General features: G+C 43.7%; 1 protein-coding gene across 1 annotated transcript in view; it reads left to right on the top strand.

The window, feature by feature from the left end:
• Positions 1-25,588, top strand: part of LOC106748426 (transmembrane and TPR repeat-containing protein 1-like) — a 180,215-nt gene that overhangs the window by 107,678 nt on the left and 46,949 nt on the right. Inside the window, exon 6 of the mRNA XM_014626927.1 lies at positions 5,245-5,348. Coding sequence (XP_014482413.1) covers positions 5,245-5,348 — 104 coding nt within the window. The remainder of the gene's footprint in view (positions 1-5,244; positions 5,349-25,588) is intronic.

The raw sequence follows: 25,588 nt of genomic DNA on the forward strand, positions 1-25,588 counted from the left end.
AATGAGACCTCTTGAATTTACCAAGGAATCTCGAGTAAGGTGAGATCAATTTCATCGATGGGGGATACGGAACGTGAATTTTGTATTTTCAACACGAATCCATCTCTCGGAGTCACGCGGACCGATCACGTATTACGACACCATGGTGTAACCCCTAAACGGAGTTTACGAGGTGCTATTAAATCCTCGGCGCGCTTCACCGTCGTCAATGTTCATACTCAAGAAACGCAGGCTCTTGTGGCGCCGGCGCTCATCGTCTTTATTGTCGCGAATTAATTTAGACGGCGTTGTACTAAGCACCCTTACCGGCACGGCGTGAGCGTTCGATAAAGATCCGAGGATGGCGTGTATCTCAGTGAGATTTGCCGACTTTGCGGTTGTATCGTGTATATGTTGTCTTTGTTGTCAAGATATGCAGATGCTCTGTATATTTTATAACCCATTAAATAATAAAAATATATTTATTAAAGGGGTACATTCTATCTTGTCGGTCCAATGATGTGACGTTTATTCAAAGAAGTGCTGTAGGAAAATTATTAAAGCTATCGAGATGAATTTGTTTTTTAGAAATGTTTACTAACATTTGTACTTTATAATAGTGTAGTGTAATATCTCATGTTAATTGCTGAAACGATTATAGATAGTGATAAAATAAAGACTGCCAATAAAAATAACTCTACCTCGTGGAACTGATTGAGAGCCATTGCGTGAAATCCGAAACAAATAAATAAACAATTTTCTCTATCAATATGAGTGTGGCCATAAAATGGACTACAACCAATGGTTTAATACAAACACTGAAAAAATAACGGCTTTTCAAAAATGAAACTTTTGATTTCTCGCTAAAATAGCTACATTTATCTTGCAATAATAAAACAACTATTATATATATCGTTTATCTACGGCCTATAACTTAGGCAGTCTCAGACATTTCTTCCAATTTTCATCAAAAATTTCACAAATACATTCTCAAGACTTTAGACTATCGGAATATGTAAAAACTCAATTTAATGTAAAAAAAATTCATTTTTTGACCCGATCAAGTAGAATATCCCTTTAATTGTAAAACAGCATAACAGGATACTGCGGCGATACAACCGAAATATAAAGTGATCCTTTGTGCGAGAATATAAATCCAAATTGTAGAATGATATTTATTCACACAAAGCGTCGTTGTTGCGAAAATTAATTTCAAAATTAAAATCAATAATGGTCTTTTGAGCTGTTTGAAGCTTGCATGATTCCCCTGGCTGCTTCGCACCATGTCCATATTCTATGTAACCGAATTTATTTCGACAGCGATTACCATTGCGAATAAAACGGCACGATATTCCGTCCTAAAAATAAATTATTTAAAATAATCTAAGGCTCTAGAGGATCATATATGCAATATATTGCGATTAATCTGTATTTTTTACGCATATTGCGATAAAAAACCGTTGTCGGCTCGTTTCTATCGTCGCCGCATATAAACGCACGATAATTTTACGATATCGATTTTCCTTCGTGAAACAAGTTCCACGCTGCGCATTAAAATTCCGTAACGAACAATTAGGCAGCGAAGTCAGTTATAAAATTTCTGCCGGTTTAGGGATTACTATCGCGCAAGCAACGCGGGATATTTTACACAAGCCTGTAAAGTGTATTGTGGTAAGTCATGGCAGCGTGCGCGACCCATCATGTGGGCCAATGCGGGAATAAAGGTTGCGCATAGAAGGTACTTTAACCGAACACGATTCTGAGTTATGCTAATTTATACCGTCGAACGAGGGAGGCGTGCTTGCACGACCTACCCTCATATAGTTATCTACATATCCCGGATCTCTTTCCACCCCTGTCGTTTCCGTCACCCCGTAGCACTTACACGTTCTCCGCTACGTCGTTCTCGACGATGTTCCTCAGTCTTCATAACCGAGAGATCGCTAATTTTCGCAGGATTTTGGTCACCGTTAAATGTAATCCATCACATTCGCAGATTCCACCGTAAATTTGCAAATTCAGTTTAGGAATATCATGTTCTTTCCGTTCTCTATGAAATCACATTTCGCCCTTTTATGTAAAAACGCATTTCGCTTGTTATATGATAAAATAAAATTAAATACTATGAAAAAAAAAGAGAAATGAATTCGGACAACTGTCAGTTGAATCTCGCGGCAATTGAAACGCTCGAAAAATATCTCAAATAATTCACAGATTAATTTCAAAACATACAGGTAGATTTCCACGACACACATACAGATTAATAAAAAAAACAGAAATAAATAAAATTTTGTTCAATTACAGAATTCACCGCAGGGCCGATGTGTCATCGTCGTTATTTCGGCTGTATCGAGAGTAAGAGTTAAAGACGCATCAAACCGCTAACGCCCGAAGTGACAAGCCTAATCAATAAGCCAATCCATTAGGTCATGTGCTGTTTACTGTTTGTACATTGCTATGTTCACTGCTGCCTGATTGGCTCAGCGTTTAGCGCTCTCGTTTGTCTTGCATTCCCTTAAGACATCGGCGATCAAAGACGCATTACACTCGGGGTTGCTCAAACATACCACCGATAAGAAATCGATAAAGTAATAAGAAAAAACGCATTATCGCAATTGCTCTCTTCGGTCGTTACGTCCGCCATTGAGTTAGTCTGTAATAAACGTTTAATAGACGTATAAAAGAAGTAAACGAACGCGCGCGCACACCCGCGAATTGTAAAGGAATAACGAGTGTCAAACTGCAGAACGTACAGTGCGATCTATTTGGGAGGATATTCGTAACTTCATCTCTTCGTTACCGCGGTCGGGCGTTGCAGCGCAAAAAAGCGTTCGACCGGGGTGTTCATTCATAGTTAAAAGTTTCGATGCGGCGTTGGGAAAAAAAAAAGAGGGAGAAAAAGAAGATAAAAGTTGCATCGGTATGCGATACGATGCTTCGTGCGCATCTGATATTTATCGGAATTGAATTTCCGCCTCGCCTGCGTCGTTCTTCGCGCAGGGGTCAGCCTGGGATCACGTGGCGACGTAATACAATATTCCGGGGAGTCTCTCTCTCTCCCTCTCTCTCTATCTATCTATCGTCAAAGAACAAGGTCGGCATTGGTGTCGGACGTCAGGGTGGTACACAACGGCGATGTTTCGATGACGACCGACCGGTGTATACCGAGGTGCATGTCCGTACGAGGCTGCTTAGGACGGACGCCACCTTTGTCTGACGACTTCGATCCGGTAGGATATGAATACCTCGAATTGGCAGATATTGTCCGCTTCCAGAGGCACTCACCGCCGTGTCCGTCCGCCGACAAGAATGCGAGCGAGCGAGAGGGCTCCCGGCGACGTAGGTACAAAGATGGGGAGACAGTGAGAGGGCCAGCGACGGTGGCCCCGGATAACTCCGGAATAAGGGGTTGAGAGTGGTCTATCGGAGGGATGGTACGGACGTCTATTGGGTTAGCGAGCTCTGCGGAGGACGTGACGGAAATGTGAGGACGGTCCCGTGTCATCCTCTACGCGAACGTGACGACGTCGCGTCGACGCGACCGAGAGACCACGGTGACGGTAGCGAATGCGGTCTCGTTCTTTGCTATTCAGCCCCGCGAACCGCGTCTTAATTAAACCACTCGGGAAAACGTGACTCGCCGCTCGCGCTCTTTACCATTTGTCATCGATTAGTAGCGTCGTCCTGGGCTGTATTATCAGCTTAATCGTCTTGTACCAGGTCGCACGTACCCGAGTCGAAATTTTGTCAATTCTGTATTAAGTCTTCAAGCGAAGAAACGGAAAATAAGTTCCCACTTGTAGCATCAAAGGAGTGTAATGAGTGCTCCTTTGATGTCGCAAGGGAAATTTAGTCCTCCGGAGTGTAAATTTTAGTTTCGCATTCAGCAATGAAATGAAGAAAACGGCAATAATACCAGAGGAGCACGATAGAAAACTTGTCAACATTTAATGTAGAGCTACGTTAGATTTAAAGTAGGATTGAAATTTCGACTCGAGTAGAGAGAGACGGCGAAAAGTCGAAAGATAGGGAGAATCGCGTCTGCGGCGCGACGCGTAACACGGCGGACACACGAGCGAAATTCTGTCTGTGCCGTTTCGCTTTGCTTTTGCGTCATTGGCTTCGCTTCGATTTATTCCACTGCTTCGTGAAATTCTAACGGTTCTCGGTGCTCCTGCGCAAAATTCTTACGTCTCTCTCTGCTGCCGTGCGCGTATCGCACGGCGAATCAATGAGCCGCGTTCACGGGGTTGCTTGAAATCGCAGCACGGACATGCTTCTCCGCGGTTGCTGTTTTATTTTGCTCCCTTTTTATCTTGTAAAATGTAAAGGAACACGACGAGACAGTATGTGACAGCCAATCGCGACGGTATTACCGATATAAAATGCAAGAGTCGTGGATTTAAACGAATGTACTGCGAGCGCACTTCAAATCGAACAAGAGACACTTGAATTTTTATATTATTTGCACATGCGCGCGCGGATATACGCGGTGTCCGCTAATTATCTCGGAATCCGTACACGGAGAAAACAAATTTGCTAGAACAGCAAATTATTTGTTAATATAGTAACGGCAAAAAAAATGTAAACAGCAGAAAGATTTGTTAAGAGTATTAATTGCTGTTTGCTTGATATATGGACAGCAAAATAATTTGGTTACGTCAACCAAATTTTATTGTTGTCGCAACGACGTTTTGCTACAACAGCAAAATTATTCTTTCCGTGTAACAAACTTTTTGTTGTCACTCTATTAACAAACAACTTGCTGTTCTAGCAAAATTTGTTTTCCCCGTGTGACGTGCAGATAGAACCAATTAAACTGAACGGGACAATCATGTACCGTTCTGCAAAAATCGCAACAGTTAATGAAGAATTAATTCATCTGTATGAGCTAATGATCGCACGTAAAACAGTAGGCCGCACTCTCTATAAAAAAAAAGAAAAAAATGGATTATTTCTGATTTTTCATTAATTACTGCGATTGTTGAAAAATGATATATGATTTTCCGGATTCCGAGATAATTATCGGACACCCTGTATAGCTCTATGTGTGTAACAGGTATTTCATATTAGTAATAAAAATCTCGAGTTATATATCGCGGTACTGAAAGAAGCAAGTTTATTGCCGTAAGAATAACGAAAGCTCTCGAATCTGCACGTAACGTTGTTACGGAATGCTCCGATGTTTCCGCTGCTCGAATACTCAAAAAGAGAAATATTTCTCCGTAACAATGTGAAAATTCATCGACCGTTTAATGTTTGCAGTTTGGCATACTTCTTGTGGTGCGGCTCGCTCTGCTTCATGGTACTTTGCCGAACTTCTCCGCACAGGATAATCCGGCTGCTTTTCATCCCTGTTTCCACGTCAGGTGAGTATCTATATAAATCCTTTATGTTACGCGAGTCGCGACGAGGAATCCTATTACAATGTTTCAAAACTCGCGGCGATTGAGAACGACTGGAAACTTTATACCATTGTCCTTCGTTGAGGAGTAACGTATCGTGTATACGTGAGATCAAAGTGTTGGATGACAATGGAAACAAGACGACTTTATCCTTTGATCTGATTCAACCGGGATTCACCTCTCGCCCGGTGCTCTCCCGACAGTTGAAAACATTTAAGCGGCGGTGCTAGTACGATTGTTTGTTCTCGCGCCGCTGCGAAAAGAATGTTTTCTCAGAGCCAATTGGGAATTCGCTCGATTATTTCCGCTGGAGGGGAACTGATAGAAAAGTGTGAAAATAAACGGAGATAATGAGGAACGAACGCAAATACTTCACTGATTCCGCGATCGTAATGAGAGGAAAAGAAATGCGTAGAAATGAGAGAAAAAGAATGTAACTTACGTATCGTTACGTATCGTATATTTGGATGTATTAGTAATATAATTTTCTTCGATAAGTAATACAATTATTCCGATAATGAGAGGTCGTCCCACGAGAGCAGCAAGCAAGATATCAGAATATTTCCTTATGGAGGAGAGGTAGGAGGGAGAAGAAAAAGAAAGAATTTATTTTTTATTTCCTACAAATACTCGAGTTAGAGTATCTTTCTGCATAGTCGGTTCTAGTTGTACTATATTTCAAAGTTCGGAAGCGCCAGTCGTCTCCCGGCTGGAGAAAGATTTTTGATTCGTTCCCGGGTTAAACCGAGAGTCTCGTCCGCCCAACTTTTCCACTCCAATTGCCCGCTCGCAACAGATTTGCGTCGCGTCCCGCCGTGCCGATTCGCTCGCCGAGTCTCGTCGTCAAAGAATCTGCCGCTCGGTGCAACATTTCGGGGCAAACTCGAAAAATCTCTCAATTGATTTCGTCGAAGACGAGAGATATACACCGCGGCGGTCAATGCTCGCAGTGGCTTTAATCCGCTCGACGGTCTTTCACCTCATTTTCTCTCGCCGTCCTTTGAGAGTCTTTGCCGTGCGTGGCGTGCGACATTAAACTAGGTGTACACTGAGCAAACGAATATCGAGCGAACTGTGAATTCAAACATTCGCTATTACGGTTAGGAAAATATGTACGCCTTAAGGAATCCGCACGTTCATGTGGATAAGGTGAATGTCCCAATTTGTGACAAACCTATTTTCCTTAATATGTCAGAAAATATAATTTTATATTTATCTTAAAAAATGTATTTTTATTTTAAATTTTATATATTATCCGTTATAACAAGTGTTAAATAAAATTAAAAACTATTATAAATACTAAAATATTATAAATGTGGAGTGTATGTGCTGCCAACGGCGCTAACAATTCGAGCTGTTACTTACCGTCATCTTAGAAGTTGACTATTATATAATATAAGACATATATTTGATATTTCCTTGTAGTTATTCCCTAATGCTTCTTTGTTATTTCCTAAGATTGAAATCCCACCGTCGAAGATTAAAAATATTTCCAAATTGGGGCAAAATTAAAGTTATATGTCACTAAATATTTCTATTATTTTTGAGGAAATATTATAAATTAATTAAAATCTTATCATAAATTTAAAAAAACATAATATTATTATAAGTGTTCAAACTCTTGAACAAAATAAATTTTACATAGCTTTTACTTAGCTTAACATATATTACTAATTTATTTTCATAATAAGACTTTGTCACTAATTGCGATATTCACTTTACACATTTTGCGAACAAACAACGAACAAACAGTGAATGTGAAAGTTTGTCGTTCGATTCGGAAATAGGAAGACCTTAACAAATTCGAAGAGTTTGATTCGCGTTTCCGAACCGACTCGCTCCCGAGGTGATAGAAAAGGAAGTTTGCGAACGTTCGGTTAACTTCTGGCCGTGATTTGTTTGTTGGTACTTTTAGATTCAAAAGTCTATACAATCAGGTTCAAGAGCTCATTGAGTGCTCAATAACAATAGTTTTCGCTTGACTACACGAATACATGCTACGCATGTGGTAGTGGCGTTCCGCATTAGTGTTGGAAGTTCTTACGTTGCTCAGTGAATCCTTGGATCTAAAAGTACAAACAAATCACAGCTAAGGAAACAACGAACGCCAAAGCGATTGTCCGAACATTCGCTTTCGATGTTCGTTCGCTGTTTGTTCGCTCGCAGTATACTCAGCTTTAGGCGTCACGAGGCGAATTTCGATTCGGCGAACGTCCGCGAAAAATTTTCTAATATACGATCCGATTTTACGAGCCGCTGAACATGTCCGGTAAATCCGATTCCCTGCTATCTTCCGTAGTTCAAGGATATCGTATGGTCGGCCGGCGTATCTATTACGTCTCTCAAGGAACGGACGCGTCCTGACGTTTCACGTAGATAGAAAATGGAAATGGTCGCGCGATGTGATTCTCTCGACGCGTCGCCGCGTAGATCCCGTTCACGATGGGATTACGAAACACACTCACAAGTGCACGCGTATCTCCCGTGGTGATTTATATTTTTATACGAATACGGGGGTGCGGAACACACACACTCGCTCTCTCTCTCCTCGTATTCACGGCTGCCTTAATTGCAGAGACGCGTTGCTCGAGACTGTTTGGAGAAACAATGCGGCAATCAATCTCTTCACTGTATAGAATTAATTAGCGGTAACGCTAACCTTTCATTATAAAAGCCGCGTTTCTATAGACTTCTCTCATACGTTCCGGTGCGACTCGACCCGTAAGTTTCTCTTTCCCGCCGTGACTGTCGAAAGAACGCTAATTAAACACGACGTGTTCTCCCTCTCTCTATCTCGTGTTGCATTTTCGTTTCCTACCGGCAACGTGGAAATAGCAGAGCGGAAAACAAAAGCCGTAGTTATCGCTCTCTTGAAGTGGGAACACGTTCGATCATTTTAGCATATCGAGATATTATTTTGCTCGTATCCACTAGCCCATACCTGCCGTCGTTTCCGCGACAAAACCGTAACGGAGCTTTACCATTTTCTTTTCTCTACGGCGGACCGTCGTCGTATTTATACGTTTTCGTTTCGTCGTTACAATCGCGGCCCTCTCCGCCCTTTTCCGCCCTCTCCACAGCGCCGCGCGCAAACGGACGGAGAAAGGGCGGCCAGGGAGAAGAGAGGATATTACGCGAAATACTTACGGGTTGGCGGCCGCTATAGAATCCGGGCGGGAATACTTTACGAGATGTATAATTTCGCTGGATGTACCGTCGTTTCACGAAATTTACGATCGCGCGCGCGCGCGCGCGAGCCTATACCCGGGGCCGACCTTTCCGGTAGCGCTCCACCCGCGAGCGCTCCACCCGTGTCCCTCGAGATCCCGTCGGATCTCTCTCTCTCTCTCTCTCTTCTCTTTCTGTCATCCTAGCCGCTCGTCCTGGAAATTTCCCTCCGACGCGCACTCGGTGGCACGTGTCCGCGGGTGACGTTGCAACTCGAGCAAATTTGCCGGCAAGATGTCGTACGGTCTGACCCGCGGAGGGAACGGAGGGGTTGCGTTAATACAGTTGACGAGGTGACCGCCGGTGTCCTGCAACGTGTTTGCGATGACCGCGCGCGCGCGCGCCGCACGTTCGAACGGCCGCTCAGGTGGCTGTTACCCACCACTCAGCCGGCCGGATCCGCGCGATGCTGCGCGATTAATACGGTAATTTAAGTTTAAGCTTGTTAAAGCGGACGACCGGTGCGCGTAACTCCGAAGCGAAGCGCTAATCGCCGCTTAAATAGGCCGCCGATATAAATCATGCCGGCGCGCTCGGCCCGCCATTAACGCGAGCTCGTTCTACGTTCTGCCGACAACGCGCAATTACGAGCCGGCCTGTAGCGCGGCACCGTCTGATGCACCACTGCCTCAATCTCCTCCCCACAGCACGGCGAAGATTCGCAATTTTACACCGTGCCACGACCGGTAACCCGTTTATCGCGTACCGTACGTTAGCGTTATCCAATTTTACACACGCGCGCACCAAAATGCGCCGGAACGGCCGAGTCGCGCGGAGTCGCCGCTCGTGGAAACCACGGCGACGCACTGGACATCGTAATACCGACGAACGAGAAAGTATCCTCTCTAAGACCATTCAACAATTACGTTGCACCACGAGGAGAAGGAGGGGGGGGGGGGGATTAGCTTGTGAGACGGCAGGGAGGGGGGGAGTAAAGATTACGGAACGTCGCAACATTAAATGACATAACTTGTAAATATGAATGCGCGTGGTTATTCACTTTGTTTGCATTCGTGACGTATTTGATTGTATTCGGTGAAAATGTATCAGTTTCGATGTAGTCTTGCGTTGATAACCGAAACATCAGTTTTGAAGTACTTGTACTTTTAAAAGCACAACTTTTACCAATCAAAATTACAAGATATATAGTAATTAATTTGATGTTAAATGTCGAAAAATTATTCGTACTTTATATGTCACGTATTATTGGAAGGAGGCAAATATTTTGCGGCGGGATTGTAATGAAGGGAAGGGGGAGGGTAAAAATATCTAAATTTAGCGTGACGTAATTGTTGAATGGCCTCCTATCGCCTCGCTTCATAGAGAGTCGGTGAATGTGAATTACGACGGCACGGCGACGATCCCGGTGCGAGCTTTCCGGCGAGCCAGGTGCCAATCGTCGTCGAGAATAGCGAAAGAGATGCGATAGGGAGGAGAGAATACCGGCGGTATCGGCTCGGGCTTTACGGAGAAGCATGGGGTAAGTGAAATCGTTAAATGGTCCTCGTCTAGTTACGAGAGATTCGCGCGCGCATATACCGTGTGCACGCGGTCTTCGCGATGATTAATTCCAACGTCGGGGCCCGCCCCATCGTGTCTCGGTCTATTGCCGTACCCATGTGCAATGACATTATAAGGCGCCATACGCGTGTCATTTCCACCATGGTCTGGGCCAGCTTCGCCGTAAAATATTAACGCTGTAGGCGTCTCCGGAGGACGACGCGACGCGCGTTATGAGTGTTACCACAAACGAAAGCTCTCCTTCATATTCCGCGCGCGGAATGCGTGTTTATCCGGCGAGGAACCACCGTCTGTTACGTGGAAAATTCCGAGATACGAATGATCGACGATAAAATTGGACGTGACGCGATGGTTACGCTTGGCAGCCTCGCACAATGTGTGTACTTTCAGCTACGTGTGACACGATTGACATTGGTTAGGAACATAATTTCATGGATAATACTCGGATGTGATAATTGCGCTCGCTCATAATAATTTCAGGACACGAATATACCTACCACGTTTGTTCTGTCGTGTATTATGGATACGTTGGCGCATCGTGAATCGTGTGACGATCGATGAATAATTCTTGCATGCCCTTTAACCGCGATTGCGGTGTCTATTGAGTGCGTATCGAATCGAAGTACCACGGCGTCGTTATGTTAACGACGGCGGGATCAGAGGAAGAAAGAGAGTCGGCGGAATGGTTATTACAAGACTTTATCGTGTTCTTTAAATCGCCGCAGTAGAGTCCGCCGGAATTTATGCAGTATGGCAACTTGAAACTTCTTTACGTTCATAGGCTTGGAGAACACTCGGGAGGGAGATTTATAAGTTTATAAAACAGCTTACTGCAGAATATTTCGGTAAGCGGGGAGGAATACCGTTGTAAATGGTAACGCGAGTTTTCCCTCTCGTAAAACGCTTGCTTCGCTTTTCGTTTCGTTTGATTTTCATATTTGTTTCGCGTTTCTTTTATAATATCGCGTACCTCGCCCGCGCGCGCGCACGTAAAGGAAAAATCGCGGCTAAATCGCTCACGACGTTTGCGGATAATAACACGCGCAAAACAAATAGTTTAGAGAATCTTTCGTCCCATAGCGGAATATTTGAATTATAGGCGAGGAAGCCTCTCGATGCGTATCTCGACGAGATGTTGCCTACAGCATGACAGAGTGCACTTTGAATTTTATCAATATCGATGATAGAGAAGCGTTAGAATAATCATGCGCAGTTCTATTCAATGCGCGGAGTGGTGCGCGTACGGCGGTGAAAAAAAAAAGTTTTTTGCCCCAACATTTACTTTATTCAATATCTGAATAACGGTAAATTGTTGAAATTCGGGGAACGAACCTTCGACAATGGAGGGAATGACGGATATCGTGCTCGAATTCTGCGCGTGTGGATTTTAAATCGAACGAGCAGGAGTCACTCGATTCGCTCTGCAATCCAGCGGAGAGCCGGTCGAACCGTTATGTTGTCGCATATTGACGCCGAGGTGATTTTCTCCAAGGAGGATGTCGAAACTCACTTTCATATTTATGAGCCACGTTATGGGAAAATGCAAACGTATACAGCATCAGTCATTTACGGTGCGCTCACAATCATGCGCGAACGATAGAACTTCATGCATGTGATAGCGATAGAGTGTAATATAACGCCTCTTCCCCACTCTCTCTCTCTCCCTCTCTCTCTCTCTCTATCTATCTCTCGCTTCTATTTCCATCGCTGTATGTATAATAGCATGTCTTTATGACGTAATCCTTTGACCGAGAATATTGTTACGAGAAAATTTGTATCCGCGCGCTCTCACGGCCATTTTCCTGAAAGACCTGTTCAATCATCTTTGAAGTATTACTCTGTATTTTAATATCGCGCATCCCAATTTGCTCGCACAAAGTATTTCGCCGTGCATATTGCAAGTATGCGGCCTTTGAGAAGCAGCGTTAACAAAAAAAAAAAACTATACTCCACAACGGTTGTTATCCGCCAAAACCTGTGCGCCTGTGTGTGTGTCGGAAACGCCGTAGCGAACGTAGAAAAGGCTAATCGGCAAATGAGCATCGCATTTATTGCATTACGTTGTACAACGTCGATTATATCGAAGACCCGGGTTTCACTGGCGGACGGTTGACATGACAAAATTCGTCGGAAAACAGCGCTATCGATCGATAGCCGAGGGATAACGGAACTCATTGTTCTCCGTCCGGATAATCCAGCGGAACGCTAAATCCGTGGATGAATTTTCGCGCGGATGCCTCATCGCCGGGCTATTAATTCTCACGATCGGAAGTTTCCGCGGGTAAATGGCGCTAAGCTCGATTCTCTCACGTCTGCCTTCTCGCCCACGTTGGAAGGATGGTGACCTGCTCCTTTATTAGAGGAGGTTATCGAAATGTATCTCGTTAATTACATTTTACTTCATCGCCGTGGGCCCAACGTAACCGTTAACGTAAAAGTGTGCACACGTTAATGTGTGTATGGCAACGGGAGACATTAATTGACCGGTTGTCGCATGGCTGTAATGCTCACGGCAACGACGTCGAAAAAGAATACGGGGAGGGGTATAAAGCGCGCACAAATCTCGAATGAAACCGCGGGTAGTATACGCAAAATCGTTTCTCACGTTAACTCACGAACGAGACAGATTTATGGTTTAGAGTCCATATTTGTGCGCTCGAATATTCGCCCACGAACGAGAGAGAGAACGCTTCTCAGTTAATACCGCTAGTCAACTACGGACGTATGCGCTTCTTTCTCCCGGTAAGTACTTTCCCGCGTGCGGCAACTTCGTATACTCTCGCCCGTAATTTATGCCCTATTCAAGCACCTGCGCGCCTTCCCGGAATTCCGTCCCCTCCTCCTTCCTGGGCCCCCTACGTAAACTCATGTCGCGAGGAGTTCACCGTAAAGATTGCGCGATGATATACCCGCTGAAGATAATTAACATCGTTTACGGTACGCTCGCACCCGGACTGTTAAGTAGCCGCACGCGACCGGTGAATAAGTGCATCTCGAGTGAACGGACGAAAAAGATGCATTACGGGGGATGAATACGTAGTCTTCTCCCCTCGATATCGGATACGACGCTTTCACGGGTGGTTTATGATGAAATCTATTCGAAAGTTTGCGGCATTTCAAACTGTTACGCGCGTTTTTTGACGATTTTAACCCTTTGACCGTGCGATGATGTCATAGACTATGATGAGCTGCGTTTGAAGAGTCGCGACGAGCAAAAATGCTTGATCTATGAGTTATCCGTACTCTCGAGAAATCGTTAGAAAGTTGCTTTGTCCGTTAGATGTAGTGCTGATCTGATAAGCCGCTTAATACATATTTTCGGAAGCCATCCGAATTTGACGCAGGGTCAGATAGACCCATAGTGTTCCGGTCGGCGTATAATTTGGCACCACAAGTGATTCTTTTTGCTGGAAATTGGTGTGTAAATTTAAGTAAATATTGTGATTACACGTATTTTTTTTGAAAATAATAAATAATAATATTATATTAGAATCAAATGGCGTGTAATTTACACGAATGCATCTAGCAAAACGTGATTTTAAATAAATTATTATTTTTTCCAAACAATGTACATGTTACCATTTTGCAAGTAAAAAATAGTTTATTGTTGATACTTTCGCAACAAAAATATTTGTTTCTCATAAAAACATCTTGTTTTGACACTTCAAAATACAGTGATCCAAATGACAGTGGTCCGAATACAATGGTTCACAATTTCAGTGCTACAAAAAAAATATCGTTTTTCGAATGCTAGAGTCATATTTTTCTTCTGTTAGAACAATCTTCCAACTTCATCGTTCTACAGTTGCAGATAAAAATAATAAAAATAAAGAAATTACGATTTTTTAAATGAAAAACTATCATTCGCGAGACCACTGTCCACACTGAGAAATAGATTTCTTCAAATTTAATAAATTTTATCGCACCCAAGCAAATTTCATCATGGCATGTTAAAAAAAACTAATGTTTAGATTAATAAATACGATTGTTAGACTTTTCAACGAATATGTATACAACATTTATTTGAAACGAAAGATAATTTCTTATAAAAAAATTATTTGTTTCATTTTACATATTTATTGCAACCAAATAATATTTTATTTGATTAAAAGGTATTATTTCAAATAATAGCGTTTTTTCTGTTAAATCATCGAGTTTTCTTGAATGAAACGATAAAATGTTTACTCAAACAAATAATATTTCGTATATGTTGTTGCTATGAAGCCAATTTTAGTCAAATAAATAGAAATACTAAATCTAAAGAAACCTTTTTCTCTGTGTAAATTCGACTTTTTGTTTCAGTAATTTAAACTTTGATTTACTATGAATGCATGATCGAACATTAAAGTAGAACGGTTGTACACATTCTTGAATGTTATCAACTTCATTTCCCTCACAGTTTTTCAGATATGGAATTTAGAAAATCGCGCGGGGTAAATACAATCCTGCTTGTGGTGCGAGCGACTTTTCGGAAGTAAGTGCGGCCGAAGGGTTAACGCGAGCATCGCTCATTAGCTTTGATTGCGTAATCATAGAATGAAAACGAATTACTAAACGATCGTAGCGCGGTTAGTTCATCTCTTCCGCAAAGCCGACGGGAATGTACGTGTGGGCGGACAAGTTTCTGGACAGTGAAAATTCCGGCGTGGAGATAAAGCGTCCCTGACAAAGCTACTGCGACGACACCGTTGAGTGCGCGTAATTAGTTATATCCGGAGGGTGTTCCGGCTACTCTTCTCTGACGAATCCCCTGCGGTAGTAAATTTTATACTTCACGGGCGGGAACAAAGCGACGAAGATGATATCAAACAGCTTTTGTGACTTTTTTCCAGGTTCTTTCGCGTCTACATCAAAGAATTAGTTACCTGTCGGCGCGTTATCGGACGTCGCATCGCAAATCCCATCCCTCCACCCGCGGACGGACTTTATCCCTAACGCCGTTTCGATGCTATCTCCGCGCACGACATTAAAGAGCGGACGTGTCTCGCGATGTTTTCTTTTTTCTTTTCTTTCATTTCGGTTTTTCACGTTCTCACCGCTCGCAGCGAAATTTGCGGCGCGCGAACGCTGTCGAAGTTTTGCGGGACGGCGCGTCTCGGAACGTAATTTCTCGCAGCTTTAATCCTTCGGGGGGTACAGCGCCGAGACTATTTGCACCTCGAAGAGCAACGACACCAAACGGAGATACGTGTCATTCAACAGCAAACGGAAATGAGGCGAGACGGGATGGAGGAAGAACCGAGTCTTGTCGCAAAAAAGAAAAAGATATCGCCGTGGGTGTCGACTGCGGAGTATCCAATTAACCAATGCTCGAGAGACGAGTGGATGTTTCGAGACACAAGAATGTCTGCCGACACCTCTCGGTCTACCTCGTTCTGGATCGATGCATCGCGCAAGCGAGTACAATAATGGCTTCCGGGTGTGCGGGTCCTTCGTCGCGCTTTCAAGATTACTTCGCCTCAGGCTTTGTTTTATTCCCTACTTTCGATATACGAAGAGGTGCGAAGTTAAAGCGACGAAGCCTATAGAGGATGGGAGATAGAAAGCACGATAAAGGCATTCTTGATATTAAAGCATTTCGCCGCATTGTGCTTTTCCGTGGCGTGTTACGGTTTACTACGCGCGAGACGACTACTTGACTTCGCTTTGTCGATCCTCAATAACCGCCAGCTCGTTCGTTGTACACCGCACCGCTGGTTGCGCAACCGGAGTGAAAGAGTGAGTGTGAGAGAGAGAGAGAGAGAGAAAGAGACATTCATTCATTTTATACACGATAAAGAAGACGCTGCCACATGAACGTTCCGACCATTAGCATATCATAAAACTAGCAGATTCATTGGGAATATCGCTCAAAGGACGAATGGTTGAAACACAAAGATAAATACAATAATAAATAAATATAAATAATCGAAGACAAATATAAGTATAAATAAGCCGAGATAAAAATCAAAGATAAATACCATGTCTATGCTTTTCGCACTCGTATATCCACTAAATGAATGACGAAGGTTGCATGTACCAGCGACAGAATTAGACCTCATTTGACGTCGCTTACATCGTCAATCTCAAAACCATCAACGTGATACACGAGAGATATATAAGTCATTCATTGTGTCACTACCTCGACACGCGCCCATCCACGCTGCGAGCTCGCTCGCGTGCGGCTGTACGTGGGGGTGGGGGAGGGGGAAATGACATTAAATTATCCATTAACCACTTTAGAGAGCATTAAGTCAGTAGGGCCGCGAAATTTCGCCGTACGACGACGCCTCGGAGGCAGATTCGAGGTGCCTTAAAGATGTAGAGCGCGGTTAACTGCACGCATTTACACCGAAAGCCCCGAAGCCGCGGAATGTTTCAGACTAACTGATACGGCACGACGTAAATTCCCTATGGCTCCCGCAGCATTTCGGGTGAGCCGCATAGTCGGCTTTTCTTGCTCAAACGGCGCTTCCGTACGGATCGCGCGTACTTATGCGTTTCGCAAGTGCGTGCAGATTATAAGATTACTTTGATGACGCTCCGACAATACTCGCGTATATGATCGTCGCGTTGGAAAAGTTGGTGATCGGCCGCGGGGACCATCGACTGGCCTAATATTATGTCCTTGACGACGCCCGAGTACAATAGATCATCGCTGATGGGGAATAGAATAAATCTAACGGCTTAAGGGATTTCTTGCCCGTAATAATGGCGCGGCTCCGGTGGCGCATTAGCTCTTTCGATTTACCGCCGGTGTCACCGATATTTCACTCGGAAACGCTCTGTAATACAAAATGCAGCTGGGATTTACACGCGGATATTATTATTGTTTCGGGAATATACACGGATCTGTGCGTACACCATGCGTGCACACGCACGTAAATGAAGTGGTAGAAATATACACCGTGTTCATTGTACACGGAGAACATTAATCTTACGTATCGCAAATAGTTAGCGCGGCATTATCAAACCGCTCTTGATATTTATGAATTCCGAAGAATTTCAAGCCAGCCGCGTTTTAATTGCCGACATTACGTTGCTCATTTCATCCCGAGATCGAGGGGAACAAAGTTCAAACCTCGAGTGGAATCAATATCTCAACAAGTATCGCGCGCGCGTCGGAAGTAAAGGTACACCGATACACATATTTTGCGTTTACTCAGATCGTATCTTTCGTCATAATTTCAAGAGATTTCCACGAGTTTGAAATCTAAATATTTTGCTCGCATCTGTTAATAAATCGTTTGATATGAATCCGTACCCTCGGAGAGAATCGGTCATCATAGATGCAATATTATGAGACTGCAGCAAACTCGTCGTTTATAATACAATAAAGTTGATATTAACATCGAGATCTGAAGAAACTTAGAAAAGTGTTTCTCACCGATTCGGAAGAATCTCTTGAAATTTTCTTCGAAGAGTTTCAACTACTTGTAAGGAAACACGAGTCTCTCTTATTTTTATCTACTTTACAATATGTCCGTTTGCTCATTAACCCTTTGAGTACTGAATTATTTTAAGATTTTTATGCCCATGGGACGGATTTAATTTGTCGCTATATGGATTAATATGTAAAAGTAATACATTTTATGCCCAAGTAAACAGATGACGAGTCTCACTCGTCAAATGTACCGAAAGGGTTAAAATCAATGAGGAACACATGTTACCTCGTAAAAGCTTCCTCGGATGCTCGCTCGACACTTGCCTGATTCGCCCGTTTCACTTCGCCGACGGAGCGACGAAATCGGCCTCGCTGAACCTTCACAGCCTATCTCATTTGGTACGAAGAAGGAGACGCATTATCAAAGCCAAAGGCTGATGCAACGGCGGATGCTGCTCTTTCTTTCATGAGATGGGAAACGGGGGTTGTAAACTTGAGAAATCCTCAGAGGCCGGGCTCCGTGTACTCGTTATGACGTGCGTTATACGCGAGCGAACGGTTGAATGGCAAGCGGAACCACGGGAGATGTCGTTGGCATCCCTCAACGGCGTATCCGATATACATGGCCGCACGTTGAACCCGTGAATGTTTCACCCGAAACCTCCGTACGTCATCGTCCGTGTCGGCGTACGCGTCTTCCATTCATTACAACAGTGGCGGGGACGCGCGCAGACGGTAGACGGTGGAATACAGATACCAGGCAAGGAGTATCGTAAACGCCTAAGAGGCGTGAGGCGTCTGTAGCCCCGGCGGGGGTGCGGCTAAATCGCGGCTTCTCATGTACGCGTTTCCTGAATCTATTCTGACACGTCCGCACGCAGAACTGGATCGTCATCGGTTTCCGTATGTTGGTAAGCAAGACTGACGGCACATCCTGCCGAGCACGAGCGAGCGATACTTCGCTTTCGATCAATCAACCCCGCCGCTTCCGACTCTACTCGTTCGTCGGTCGGAGGGAAGTCGAGTAAATTACTACGAAACGGGTATAGCGTACGCCTTACCTATCCGGCTGGATGGCTGGCCCGGGATTGCACGCCACAAATTATCTGCGTAGAGACCCACCTACTAATTCTCTCACCTTCCTCCACCGCCATCGCCGTCTTCCATCTTTCCACCTTTCTCCCCTTCATCCCTCTCATTCTCTCTCTTTCCCTCCGCCCACTTTCTCGCTCCCGACAGTGCCCTATTTTCCGTGGCATCAAGATGAGGAGGGATCCGCGCGAGGACGGTACGTAGTCTATATCCCGTCGATAGAGCGAAGAATTCGCCCTTTGTGCCCCGGGCGATTCGTTTCGCTTAAAAATGTGGGTGTGCGTGTATGTGCGCGCTGTGTGTATAGCACTAATTTTTCGGTTCCAACGATGATCGTCGGGCTTAGATAAGAATTTTCCAACAGAATACGCATAGGCTTGTTGATCGCGGGGACAGCAGGATAAGTGCTCAATGTTCTCGAGCGAATTACACGAGACTGCGCTAACAGCCTCAGCTTCGACCTTCGTCACGAAGTTCTGAACTACCGCGCAGCTTTGCCAGAAATAATGTGTGGACGTGGCAAGCCAAGTTACACGCGATTGAGTTTAACTAGAACAACGAAATTTATCCTCGCGGGTTAGACTAATTATATTAGCGTGTGATAACATGCCGCCGGCGATGTATCGATACGCGGGATAATATACTCATATCTGCACGAAAAAGAAGCAATCTCGTCGCGAAATTAACGGCGTAATAAGGCAAATGACTCGGCATGCATCACCGCTGCGTGTATCGTTTACGTTCAATGAGGTGTATGAATATTACATACTATTCTCGAAATAGCGATTCAAATCCAATTTCGCGCTCCTCGAATTCCATACGATTATAATCTATTGGGCGCACATTACGTTTGCCGATAAACGTTACTTTGGCAAATGGTGACGAATGAATGAATAACATATACACGGTGCGTAATAGAGAAAGAGAGAGAGAGAGAGAGAGAAGTAGGGCAAAAAAATTGTGTGTCAAATTTAACATACACCCATGTAGAAATAGTATATAGTCAGCCAATACAGGATACTGGCACAGTACTGAGCCGGTACCGAAAAGCGGATTTCATGTTGTTGGTACAATACTGACCCAGCATTAAAGAAGCAGTATTTCCGATACTGGCTCTATATCCAGAATTGGTCCTAAATAATTGTATCATGTTCGTATTGAGCCGGTACCTAAAAGCGGACATCATGTTTTGGTACTGGCCTAGTAATAGCCTAATATTAAAAAAAAAAGAAGTATTATCTGTACTGGCCTCGTACCCAGAATCGGTACTAGATAGTTGTACTATCCCGTACTGAACCAACACACAAAAGCGAACATCATGTTTTGTTATTGGCCCAGTGCTGCTTAGACAGCATACAATATTTATAATATAATTTAGGTATGAGAAAGATTATAATAAATATTAGATACTCGCGAGATGCCGATTCAGCAATGTAATGCAGATTTTACGTTACACTAATGCCTTAAATAGGAAAACGGAAGATGTCACTAGTGTAAGACCTAAATAGCTCAGTGGTAAAAGCGGTTGCCTCTCGGCAAGCCGAAAATCCGAGTTCGATCCCAGCTGTATATATGTCGCTCATTTCAGGTTAAAAGTGGGTATCTGTAGGCACAAACACAACCCCGGTCATAGTTCTAACTGTCTCTTTCACAATATGATTGTGATATTAATAACTGTTTAGTAATAATTATCATTACTGGAAGTCGCTACTATTCCAGGACTGGGAACCGATAATTGTTGGTACTATTTTTCGGTACTGTTATGGTATTGATTTTTAATACTGTTACAGTATAGATATTTGATACTGTGACGGTACTAATTTTTGATATTGTTACTGATTTTCAGTACTGATGTTAGGTATTAGTTCGATATTGGCCCATTTCTGTCATCCCAATATTGAACCAGTACTGAATACCATCAAGTACTGTATACCATAAATCAGTACTAGGCCAGTAGCTTACCAGTAGCAAATTCCTACTTGGGATTTTATATGTCCCAAACAGTCCATACAAATTTTTGCGTTAATTTAATCAAGGTGAATATGTTGTAAAATAACACATATAATGTCAAAAATTAGCACAGTATTAATATCCGTAATCGACATTGAAGTATAAAATATGATATTTTTACATTTATATTAGGTATATGCAAAAGTGTTAGTCTTTTTTTTTATTTTATTTGTTTATCATATAATACAGTGACTACAAGTCAATCTTGAAAATACTTTCCCTCATTTTTTATAACCTTCTGTTACCTTTCGGCCAACCGTTGGATTCCTTCGTGAAAGAAAAAAACCCGGTTTTAAAGCAATGAATTTATCGAGCCATTTTCGTATTTCCACCACATCTCGAAAACGCTGTCCTGCTGAGAAGTACTGCATTGACCGGAATAGGTGATAATCCGAAGGTGCCAAGTCAGGAGAGTACACGCCGCGTGTACTCTCCTGAAGAACTTCCAAGATCAAGTTAATGGTGGTTTGTTGAGTGGTCCGAACAATGTGCGGCCTAGAGTTGTCCTGCAGCAAAATGACTTTTCGACTCCTTTGTCCGGTAAATGGTCTTTTCTCCTCAATTTTGTCGGCCCAATCATTCAATTGTCGACTATAGCAAATGAATTCACATGCTTTCGCAGTATTTTTTCCTTGCTGGAATTCATATCGAATGCAGTGTCGAATATAAAATTTCTCGTCGCTCATTGCATCAACTGTTTTTTTTTTAAAGTTATATACAACATTGAATTATAATGAATGGAGTTTCCAAAAGTTCAATGCCAACCTTACACAAACACAAAATGGAGAGAAAGTGTTTCAATTAAAAATAATTATATTAGAGGAAAAAAAGACTAAAACAATAAATAATTATATTAGAGGAAAAAAAAGACTGAAAAAAAAAGACTAAAACTTTTGCATACACCTAATATATATTGAATATCGATTCAGCAGAAAATATTTAGATAACGTAAACACAATATGTTAAATTAACACGCATAGGTATGTCAAAAGTGTTACCCCGAAATTTTAACAAGAATCGATTTTAACACAGACACAAAATGTTTTTTTATCGTACTGTGAGACTGTGTACACTACAGAGCGCACTCGAGTGTATTGAATGAAGCGTGTGTAAAAATCGTGCCCGACTCGATTAATACACGACACAGTTGCGCGACGTAGGATAAATAAATAACGGAGGCGCCGGGAAGGCACGAAGATCCATTTACATACGGTGTATAGTACGGTATATAGCACAACGTGAACGTGACTCCGTCTCGCGTGCCATTCTATCGAAACGTGCTCTTAATTAGCGGGAATCTTTTATGAACTCGCCCGGCACGGGTACATGGCACGTTTTTCGCGTTTACCCCTCGAAACACCATTCTAAGCGGCACTGACGTTATCGCCGCCGGTAATTATTCTTCCCTTTACGGTCTGGAGGAGAGAGACCCGATGCTCGCGTGTACGTTCAATTAAATCGGCCCGCGGGAGTTGAACTAATACGAATGCGATCATTAACGACGAGGAGGGGGAAAATTCCTCCTCGTCCGAAGAGCAACCGTCTGGACGGCGCTCGAGTGCGCGGCGCGACGAAAATCGCGAGGGGATGGATGCGTCGGGGTGTAAAACAGCGGGTGACTCGGGCGCGACGGCTACGTACGCCGTTCCTGACTCTTCGATCCGTTTTTATTTTCACTTGCACGCCGATCCCCGGTTAAAGGGGAAACTCCGACGCCTGCTGAGCGCCACGAATGCCCCCGCGATTTGAATTCGGCGAAAATAATAACGGTGTGTGTAAAATGGCGGGACGCGTGTATATATGGAAAAATGACTACCCGTGATGGTGGGGTTACCACGGCTCGGTGATCAAGCGTGTAACGAATAATGGTGGAAGTGAGCTTTTTCCCGCACGCAACGCACGCGTCGCCCGCGGACCGTCAATTGAAAATCAAACCGCAATATCCCACCTTGCGTATCCGATCATCGATGTTAAATTTGTCGGCGTAATTATTACCGTTCTGCCAAAACGATGCGCCGGATTGTTCGTCTCGTGGAATAGTTATTCACTCAGCGAAACCGTAATATCAAATTGAAAAAACGGAAAAGGGGGGAGAAAACAGATGATTGATACTCCGCTGCGTGTAGAGGGCGGTCAATTCAGAGGAGGATATCGCTGGCGCGGTGGAAATAGTTCGAAAAATAGCGCGAGAAGCATAATAATTCGAGGAGCGCGCGCGTGCTCGTGACGCGCGATCAGCTCGATATCGCGTCGGTGTTTTATTTCGGATAGCAAAACGCGCTTCAATTCGCAAGTTTAACGTATCGGGAAGCGGAAAAAGGTGTAGCGCCTCCGCTTACCGTGTGCGTCACAGCCCGCTCGATCAGGCTTGATGGGCATCTCGCGAGAGAGCAGCCGGAGGTACTCGGGGAACAATACACTTCCGGCGCGGCTGACAAAGACGCACGGCACGTACACACTACCGAGAGGGGTTCGACGCCGGTGAGAAGCGGAGGACGGTACGTTTGATTCCGTGGGACGGCGCAATACATCTCTCCTCGGTTTACCGGTCGCTCGCTGAGACGGAAGTGTATCGTGCCCGGCGAAGCGGGCACATCCGGCTCGCAAGATTAATTGCCAATAAACCTCCATTACAGAGACCTCTTCCCGCGGCGTCACTCCTCCCGCGATATCTCGCGTCGTTTCCCGGCCAGCCGCGAGCGTACGTCGAGCCCTCGGACTTCTTACGGAACATTCTAATGAGTGGAGCGAAATAGCGCGAGTTATCTTATTCCGTTCCCGCGAGAGATAAAAAGAGAAAGAGAGAGAAAGAGAGAGGTACTCCACACCGACGCGCGAGGAAGACGCGACGAGAAATTATTTATCGCGCGGAAGATAATTTATGATGGAAAACGATATAGCGTAACTCAAACTGCGCGCGCAATTTATTCCTCTCAGTTATAACGATTTATAGCAGACCGTCACAATTACTCACGTAATACGAGCTGTCTCGAAACAAAATGCGCTGTCTCACGAGAAGATTGATAATTTATTGTCCCACCGAAGCGTCTGAATTCAGTTCAAATTCCGAGAGTTCGATGTTAGGGGGTAATCCGCGTGATGAAACCGCAGTAGCGTGCGCTCGCGATTTTTCGAAGCAACGCAAATTTGGGTCTCCGTACGCGTATAGTCAGCGACAAAAACGTAACGACACTTTCACGCACGCGTTCCGGTGCTACTCCGCGATTCGAAATAACGCGAAAGACATTATCGAACAAATTATTACACGTATGCATACGTTTTTAATTACACGATGCATGACTTCGCGCGAGGGAGATTGCGTTTATGCAAATGCGGTGACTATCTGAAAAATTTGACGTAGAAAAATGACGGGCGCGCTCGCGTGCTTAGAAGCTGCGTGATTATGCATGCAATAAATCTCGCTTCGAAATCACCAAGTGAATGCTTAGGAACACGTGCGAATCGATCGCGGCCTATCTTGCACCTCCGCCTGGTAATCGAGGGAAATTGCTTTCATCTGAATTCAAAAGCATGTACGGGAGATCAAAGTTCTTACGTGCCGCGATGGCGAAACGAACGAACGAACGAACGAACGGACGAACGATGGTGCGAAGAACTTATCACGCGAGCGTCGATTAAAGTTTCCACTTTGCACCTGGTTTCATGAATTTCTCAACCATGATTGATCGCATCGAGTGCTTTGAGATTGTCATCCGCTTATTCAGACACGTTCCAAGGAAATGTTAATAACTAATATTCCTGTTAGTTCTTTCTCGTGAATCATTATTCTCTCTCTTTCTCATATTAATACTTATTGGTTTTTTTTTATCAACTGTATATGCAGTCGTAGAAATGAAAATTATTAAAATTATTTCATACATACAAGGTAAAAAATTGCAAAACATAAAGTATAAACAGATAAAACAATTTGAAACTTATATATTTACATAATAATTTCATCAGAATTACAAAACGATTTCATCGCGATTAATTATGCAACAATGGCTACTTTGTTAAATAATATCCGGCGTTCATTATTGCCTGTTCAATTCCTGCAAATTTTACTGAATATTTGAGTCAACATTTTAATTGGCATGTCTATTTTCTTTTCTTCTCTTTCTCTCAACGACATCTTTTTATCTCGATTTCGTGAATCCCAGCTTTGGTTTCTTCTCTTCATGTCGCAAGATATACGTTCGGGTTTGCCGTGATTGACGCAATGCGCGTAATTTGAAATGCCGACAATACTTTAACGTCGCAAGGATACGGGCGGAAAACTTTACCGCTTATGAGTATCGGCAGCGGGTCGATTCCCGCATATCACGAAAGTGCGCGGGAGAAAGAGAACGGTTGAATGAAAGAGAGGGTAAATTGATGGAACGGTACGATTAAAAGCTAATGACATCGCGTTTCTACGCGAATAACGGCTTCAAAAGAAAGCTTTTTCTGAAAGTTGCCCGCCTTGACAAACGATCGTGAGACCAACAAGAACAACGGCGTCTGCCACGAGCCGTACTAATAAACCATTTTTAATTGCGCCAATTTATTAATTCCATCGTATCGGTTGTGTAAAAATCCAACGTCTAACACATATTTACCAATAAACCAGAAGCGTTACGGAAGGCAACGTTGCGAAACGTGACAGAAACGCGGGACAAGAAGTTAATTCGAACAATTTGCAAATGGCGCTCTATGAATATTAGAGCCACGTGTTTTATTAATATCTGTTCTTCTCGGTTTCCACTCTTTTACTTCTTTTGCATGCTTGGCGAACGTAAATAAAGGCAACGCGCGTTTCCATCTTCCCTGCGATCTCTCTTATCTATTATAAACCGGCGAACTGCGACCGGAGCGTCTAGCTTCGGAAAACGGGTATATTTGTTTGGCCGAGTCCACGGAAGTCCATGAAAATCCACAAATCTGAGAATATCCTGCCGAGATTTATAGCAATCTCTGTAACACCGGGCGATCCCAAAAAGAGTGGACACAC

The sequence above is a fragment of the Dinoponera quadriceps genome, unplaced genomic scaffold (assembly GCF_001313825.1).
Source record: "Dinoponera quadriceps isolate SergipeBrazil2010 unplaced genomic scaffold, ASM131382v1 scaffold321, whole genome shotgun sequence".
NCBI classification, from domain to species: Eukaryota; Metazoa; Arthropoda; class Insecta; order Hymenoptera; family Formicidae; genus Dinoponera; species Dinoponera quadriceps.